Source organism: Hippocampus comes, unplaced genomic scaffold (assembly GCF_001891065.2).
Source record: "Hippocampus comes isolate QL1 unplaced genomic scaffold, H_comes_QL1_v1.1 scaffold113, whole genome shotgun sequence".
Taxonomy (NCBI): domain Eukaryota; kingdom Metazoa; phylum Chordata; class Actinopteri; order Syngnathiformes; family Syngnathidae; genus Hippocampus; species Hippocampus comes.
The window spans coordinates 1,273,086-1,281,194 of NW_017806160.1; the positions used below are offsets into that span (position 1 = coordinate 1,273,086).

The 8,109-nt window shown below is 45.0% G+C and overlaps 1 protein-coding gene across 1 annotated transcript in view; it reads right to left on the bottom strand.

The window, feature by feature from the left end:
• Positions 1 to 2,765: 2,765 nt before the first annotated feature.
• tafa3 (TAFA chemokine like family member 3) overlaps positions 2,766 to 8,109 on the bottom strand; it is a 36,074-nt gene continuing 30,730 nt past the window's right edge. Inside the window, exons 4-5 of the mRNA XM_019895625.1 lie at positions 7,854 to 7,978; positions 2,766 to 3,150 (exon numbers count right to left, since the gene is read on the bottom strand). Coding sequence (XP_019751184.1) covers positions 3,139 to 3,150; positions 7,854 to 7,978 — 137 coding nt within the window. The 3' untranslated portion in view covers positions 2,766 to 3,138. The remainder of the gene's footprint in view (positions 3,151 to 7,853; positions 7,979 to 8,109) is intronic.

The following is an 8,109-nucleotide window of genomic DNA, read 5'->3' on the forward strand; positions in this document are numbered from 1 at the left end:
AAAGGAGTTCTCCCGTGTGCCCAACAAGTTTGAGCTGAGCATGGGCTCAGTTCATGTCTGTATCCTCTTCTTTTTGCGAGGTGGACGCACAATACTGGAGTACTGCCAAGAAGGAGGGGGAAAAAAATTTTTAGGCTGAGAAGGAAGCAAGAGGTGAGGACCCCAGGGCAGGCCGCTGACACGTGGCTAGAAGAGGAACAGAGGAGTAGGAACAAAAAGCAGGAGACCCAGAAAGTCTCTCAGCATAAACTTTTATAATCTATGAACTCAAACCGCATTCTCATGTCGGGGGCTTGTTAATACCCCCTCCCCATTCAAATAAGTAATACTGTCATTCAAAACTGTAACTGTTCCCCAAAAGGAATTAATCTGGATAGTGCAAGTTGAAGAACATAATCAAACATGCACAACACATATTTGAGATCTCATCAAGTTATCCTCAAAATGGCATCCATGTGAGAGTACAAATTTTGAATGGACTCTTCTGGAGGACACGATTCAAGCTTCCACTGACCCTGTCTGAGCATCATGTGACAGTGGAATGTGTGCATCTCCTAGATGGGGGAGGGGCGGGGGGGGGGGCTTGGTTACCCTCACTTTTGAGGCACACCGGTGTCATCTTGAGGCTTGAAAAGATGTTCAAAGCGGCGAACCGGTAAGATTCATTGCTCAGCAGATGACTACAAGCAAGGAAAACGGATTAGAAAGCCTTTATTCGGGGTTCTTGGAACAAAAAACTATTTTCATAGTTAAATGTTAAAAAACAAGTTGGGTTAAGGTGTGAGGGGAGTTTTGTGCATCATCAATTTTGTGAAGAGCATTACATTTTTTTGTCATGATATTCCAAGTATAATTCTCAAAGGGGGCATTTGTATATTGACTCACACAAATTGGACAGCTTTACAAAGCGTTTGACTTTGCATGTTGCACTGCATTTATCCATCACCTACTAATACAGGATGTTGACAGCGAGGCAAATATCATTTTCAAGGTTGCAAGTTTTGCTTTCTGTTTTCTATGCTGCTCAGCAGTCTCCCGCTGAATCGTTTTCTATCCACCGACAGTATCATCTCTCAGCTCACCATCTGTTTTCAGATGCAACCAATTTTCATTGCCCCGGCTAAGCTCAGAGCGCATTGACTCATCTGAGCAGTACTTGGAGCGGAGTCACACATGACACGATTAATACATTGCCTTCCTGCTGAAGATCAGAGCGGCCGGGCAGATAGGAGGAGAGTTCCAGCTCCACCTGGCGCCTCCCCTCAACAGCCATGTGAAACGTTTTGTGGAACTGCACGGTAACAAAAAGACAATTTACGCAAACCACGCAAGGTTGATCCATTCTTGGATTGAGGTGGAGCTCTAAAACACAAATGGTGAACGTGTTGGAATTAAAACTGTCAGATTGCTGTGTCAAAAGCACAGCGGTCTCTTGCTTTCTTCGTTTCTTCGGTGTGGTCGAGTATTATGATTCTGTATGTGACCTTGCTTGATATACACTAACAAGACACTCCAATTGAAAGTTAGCCCTGCTCATGGAACTCACACACAGCATTTGATTGAGGCTCAAGACAAGATCAAAGCCCCCGAGAGGTTCTGCTGGTAGATTTGGCAAATCACCGACAGAAGGCTCTGTGAAGACAGTTGTGAATGCAATCCAACACACAGTGTGTCATTAGTTGAACCGAACGTCTGCCTTATTTTGTGTCTCATCCTGTCACATTTTGATGGGCTCTCTCATGCTTATCAAGGTCTGACACTTCTTTTTTTTTTTTGCATTGTGTCAAGGCCTTTCTACAGATAAAGCGTGGAGCACATTTGTGACTACGGCAGACCTGGCTGTAGCTCCCCTGCTGGGTTCAGCAGCTTAATACCCCCTTCTCAGACAACTTAGGTCGTGTCAGATGCTCGCAACCTATTGTACCAGGCCAATAAACAGTCTGACTACCATTCACTATAGCTTGCTGTGAGAAAGTAGGACAAGCGCGGCAGAAGGTGACAAATCCTGAAAGGATGTTGAGATGCTTATCCACTTGTGACATACAACACATTTCACCTGACAAGTGTTGGTAAGTTGTGGCTATGTCATGTAACTGCCGAGGTTGAACATTCATTTTTGAAGGTGGAATTCAATTATAGCAGAGGTCAATTCATGAGAGGCGCCGTGTAACAATTTCATGTTTTACTGGACGTGTGGATGGAGGTGGCAATGGTGTTTTTAAAACTTTGCAGCCAGTTCTTTCAAATTGAATGAATGAATGAATGAAAGTACTTCTTTTTCTTTTTTTTTAACTTCTTGGAAGGTTCAAGAGACTTCATGTCATTATTTTACATTGTAAATTCTGCTTTACTGTGGCGTGAGTTGACCACAAGAAAAAGATTTCCATTTCCTTTTTGAAAGGCTTTATTCATTCCCTATAATACTGACACATACCCAATAGCGGTTACACAGGCATTTAGAAACACAGATATTAAAACCATTTGCGCATCACTTCACTTTTAGCCGCACTGAATCCATGGAGCATTTTTACATGTAGAACACTTAACTGATATCTGTCTAAATTCAACCTTGGGGAAAAAAAAAGATGAAGAGTTAAAAAAAAATGTGGTTAACCACAAACTATTCAAGTTAAATTATTCCTACAAAGTGACATTTTCAAAGCTTTGACGGAGAGGTATCATTATTAAGAAACATTTTGTCAGATTTGAATGCTTCATGTGTTTTCAATTTCATAGTGTACATGAAAGTACATGATCCACTTTTTATATGAAAGTTTTCTTTCTAAAGTCCAATAACTGCCCTTGTATATACGGAACACCACTAAGTCATAGAACAGGTTCGAATAATGCAGTTCGCTGGAGGGAAAATGTCTTTTGCCCCGTAGTTTTCAGTTAAGACGTTGCTTTTTTCCAGTGAAGGATGTTGTTTTCCGCAGTCCTGTGCAGCCAAGCACCGAGACACAAGTTTGGGTCAGTTGGGCGACATAAAAGTCCTGGCTTTTCAGCCGTCATTCCTCGGATGTCCTCAGTGAAATTCAACAAAATCTTTGCTCAAGTCCATCAGAGTAAATTTTCACCGCGTCCGCAGGTACATGTGTGGCAAAATCATTCCAGCCGCCACAAACTTGTCTTCTTGAACTATCGGGTCACCTGAAAACAAACAAATGAACAAACAAACAAAAAAAAAAGACAACAGAAACTGGTGAAAATCCAGAAACCCCCAAAAGCTCTGCAAGTTGCATGAAACACAAAAAGTTCTGTGTTTGGAACGACTGCTGGTATATACTGTAGATCACTTTCCCGCTGTGAATAATCTTGAGTGGTGCAGCAGTGGTCTCTTTGAAAGTCATGGAAAGTGATGCTCGTTGTAGGCGCAACAAGCACACGGCCAGCATGCTCTCTTCTGGCACACAACTAAACAAGACGCAGCTGGCGTAATGGCAGTCAGCCTGGCTCTCAGCACCTGGCGTGCTGCCATGTCATTTGGTGTGTTTGTGGAGACCGCCGCTATAATCATGAGAGCTCTTTACCACCTTTACCTTTCCATCTTCCATTTTTCTTGGTCCGCCTGGCCGCTTTTAAGCCATTTGGGGCTTTTAGGAGTCATTGCCTACCAGCTAATGTCACGCATGATTGTATACAGGGATGAAAGAGGTCAGGCTTTTCATGTCATCTTGTCTCCGTTTCCATGCATGCCCCTTTATGCCATAATTCCCCGCCCCCACAACCCCCCCGGCTTTCCCTCTTAACATACAAACACAGGCTTGTCCTCCTGTCCGTCCTGTTCTGGAAGACAGTCTTTTGTCCACGCCAGGTGCCAAGTGGTGAAGGCCAGCCATTGTCAGGAGAGCACAGAAAAAGCGTTTTCCACCCAGCTGGCAGCTGGGATGCTTGGAGTGTGGCTCCAGGGCTCCTTCACTGCCGGGGCCCTCTCCTATTGACTTCAGGCATCTCATCCCGTGCCTGATCAAAGAGTCAACGGGCATTTGTTGTCTCGCCGAGTGCACTCTGCACACACACCGTAGCGTGTCCCTTCAGACGCTAATCTACTTGCGCGTGAATATGCCTGCAGGGGGCCTGATTATCCCGAGCAGACTACAAGTGTTTGAACGGCGGTGTACCGGCGTTGCCATTTTCAAAACGGATCCATCGTGTATCATGCACAGCTTTTCTCTGAATAAAACCTGACATGTTTTGCATGAAATTAAAAGAAAATGTTCATTGTAAATCTCAAATATCAACATAAGAACACTAATTAGCTCTTACAGGAGTCATTGCCTACCAGCTAATGTCACGCATGATTGTATACAGGGATGAAAGAGGTCAGGCTTTTCATGTCATCTTGTCTCCGTTTCCATGCATGCCCCTTTATGCCATAATTCCCCGCCCCCACAACCCCCCAGCTTTCCCTCTTAACATACAAACACAGGCTTGTCCTCCTGTCCGTCCTGTTCTGGAAGACAGTCTTTTGTCCACGCCAGGTGCCAAGTGGTGAAGGCCAGCCATTGTCAGGAGAGCACAGAAAAAGCGTTTTCCACCCAGCTGGCAGCTGGGATGCTTGGAGTGTGGCTCCAGGGCTCCTTCACTGCCGGGGCCCTCTCCTATTGACTTCAGGCATCTCATCCCGTGCCTGATCAAAGAGTCAACGGGCATTTGTTGTCTCGCCGAGTGCACTCTGCACACACACCGTAGCGTGTCCCTTCAGACGCTAATCTACTTGCGCGTGAATATGCCTGCAGGGGGCCTGATTATCCCGAGCAGACTACAAGTGTTTGAACGGCGGTGTACCGGCGTTGCCATTTTCAAAACGGATCCATCGTGTATCATGCACAGCTTTTCTCTGAATAAAACCTGACATGTTTTGCATGAAATTAAAAGAAAATGTTCATTGTAAATCTCAAATATCAACATAAGAACACTAATTAGCTCTTACGTGCCATAAATGCACAAAAGAATTCACAACCATAAGACCCGTTTTTGGTCTTCCGCAAACTTTTCCCACGCATTTGGAAGTGTCGGATTCTCCAGCAAACCTTGGTAAGCTCAAACATTAAGATTCAAGCAAAACTTCAGCGTCTCGACCAGCGGCAGATTGATCAATTCCCAAACTGCTATTCGATTGCTCTTTAAAATTCCGTCTATACGAGCACGTTTAAAAGCAACGGAAGTTAAGCTATGTGGTGTGTCAAGATGCTGCTACAAACAACATAATCCAGAAGAAAAAGGGCAGAATGTCAGACAGAGTGGAGGGACACATAAAAAGTCGCTCGGGCATGGAAATGGAGCATGCAATGTGGCATGTCCTAATACTTGTGTCCATGTAGTGCTTCACGCAGTCAGCATTTTCTCTTGAATGATGCCGCCCCCAACACAGAATGCGAATGGCATATCGTGCACACGCTCGCACAGTGGTCAATGACAGCTCAAGCGGCTTGGCAGCCCAGCAATGTCTGGACGCTCGTCCACGGGATATGATTTGGCATTGATCGAGCTGTCTTGTGCCTCCTCCCTTTCTCCTCCTTTTGTCCTCCTCCTCTCCACCTCATCTCTGCTCGCAGCCAGCGACCGAGAGTGCCAAAAGCTCCTTTGTATTCTTGCCTGAGCTGTGATGCAGGGCACAAGCTCAAGCTCCCTGTCAGCTGATGGGGTGCAATGTTCTTGTTTTCAACTGTTTCCTTTACTGCTTTTATCTTCCTCCCACCTCAGTCTTCAGTATTCCTCTCCAGTCTCCGCTTATTTTTTTTCTCTCTCTCTTTCCTTTTACAGCTCTCATCACGTCTCCCTCTCATCTCTTGCTCTCTCCAGTCCATCGCCAATTTCAATTTACAAGCAGGTCTTAATGGGACTAGAAGAATGTGTGTACTGATATTGATCTGGATGCTTGTGCATCTGGACCTCGGCCTTGCACACAACAAGGAGGAAAAAAAACAAGGCTTTTCAGCATCGAGCAAATATATCATTTAACACACAAAGTGCACACAGACATCGAGTGCATTCACACACAAATTACTGATTAAAGATCCGAATGTAACCAGCGATAAATATTTGTGCTTTTTCCAACTGTAGCCTAGTCAGTGATAGAACCATGCCTGAAACTGTAATTTGCTTTCATCTTGCACAGAACTTTTCAAATGTCCACAAAACAAAACCAATGAGAACGGTGAAACAACTTCATAAGACTAGTCATGGTAATGATGTAACGGCCCCACTCGGCCGTTCTGAAAAGCGGTTCCATTGTAACCGTACAGTCCCGGAAAAGTCTCATGGAAAATAACCACTCGGGGCCAAGCAAGGCTGAATTGCTGTGGAATCGGTACAATGGAAAAGCGTATTTAGTTACAGACGGGCATGCGTGCTTAAAGAGGGAAGTGGTCCCATCGTCTTTGCTGCAGGTGTCTCGAGTGAAAACAGCAGGCAAGGAATTCTTAATCAGCCCGATGTCCAAGAGACAGCGCCTCAGAGTGATTTAGAAAGTGTGAGGTGGCTGCGAGCGATGGATTGTGTCTTCACTTTTTGTTTCTTTTTTCAACCCAAAACGGCGCACTCTCAACCCCTTTGGCCACGCCTCCAATCAATTATTAAGGCTGAAAACAAAGGTCTGCAGCGAGCCATGAATAATGGAGGACGAATAGGCAGGGAGCAGGATGGAGGTGAGGAACGGAGGTGTGCGGTGATGAGAGGTGAGTTTCACTTAAAAGCCGGTGTGTGACGGACTCTTCGGAGCTCGCTCGGCTCGGGTCACCAAAGAGCAGGCGGTGGGCTCAATGCAAGATGTGCAGGCACAGGCACTGACCACACTCAGGCAAAGACCACACGGGCAAGACAAGCACGCCCGCGTGCACAATTTGCACATCGGGGCAAAGGGGCAGGTGTGCGCACATGTGAGGTGTGTTCCCATTGCGGTGTAGCGGACATGGCGAGCTGTTTATGCACCGAGGTGGAATGCATGCCACTGAGGTGTGAGGAAGCAGGGCAAGTGCGAATGTAAACCTCGTTCCTCATGCCCTTGCTTTTGCTCAGCGTTTGATCTTGGTGGGAGAACATAGCATAGAAAGAGAAGCGAAGAAAATAATTCGTGGGGTGGGGGGAAAAAACAAAAGGAGGATAGAGACAAATAATGTGGAAAGGTAGAACACAGTCATGGTAGAAGTTGGTTACAGAGTCTTGCTTGTACCTGTTTGGCTTTTCCCTGAGCAAAATTTGAACTGAAGTCCAAAGCTTTAAACTTGATGTTCTGTTAAGTTTCCTTTTTCTCTCAGCACCTCAGTGTACTTCCCTGTTGTTCACGATATAGGCGATGTAATGGGGAAAGTATTATCTACCACATTACGTTATGAATTATTCTATTCGGTGTCTGTTTATGCTATTGCAATATTCATGTTAAGGCCACAAAGCGAGGGCTTGTTTGTGATGCTAACAAATACAGCAGCGTGAAGGGTTGTTTTCGTTCGAATCGACTGCTTCAGATGGCCTTTATTCAGCAAATGCAGCATTAATTCGAAATGTAGCATCGGCAGACAGCAGGGATGTCAAACTGCACGATTACCTGTGAACTTGAACTGGCAAGGAGTTGCTGTGGAGCACCTGTTCTAACAGGTTTTTTTAATCATCTTTTTACTTTGCAGCACTTATTCGGTAGACCAGTGGGACTGCATCATGTTATTCCACAGAAGATGTAAAAAAAAAAAAAAAAAGTGTCTGTATTTGCATACAAACATATTCCAAAGGTCAGTCTGACAAGAGAAGAAATACTTAGCTATGCAAATAGCTAAGTAGAAATACTCAGCACACCAGAAGCAGAGCGTTTGCCTCAGATGGCCAGAGACGCAAAAATGAATCCTGTGTATGTTCACCTTGGTCGTCTTGACTTTGTTGCCGGTGCTGCAGCTCCATCCTGTGAGGTCTGGAAGAACCTTACACTCCTCACCTTCCATACATGGCTCCATCTGACACCACCACTTCTGGGCAACAATTGAGGCTAGTAAAAAAAAAAAAAATACAAGCATATGTAAAGAATATGTGCATATCTATCTATCTATCTATCTATCTATCTATCTATCTATCTATCTATCTATCTATCTATCTATCTATCTATCCCTCCCTCCCTCC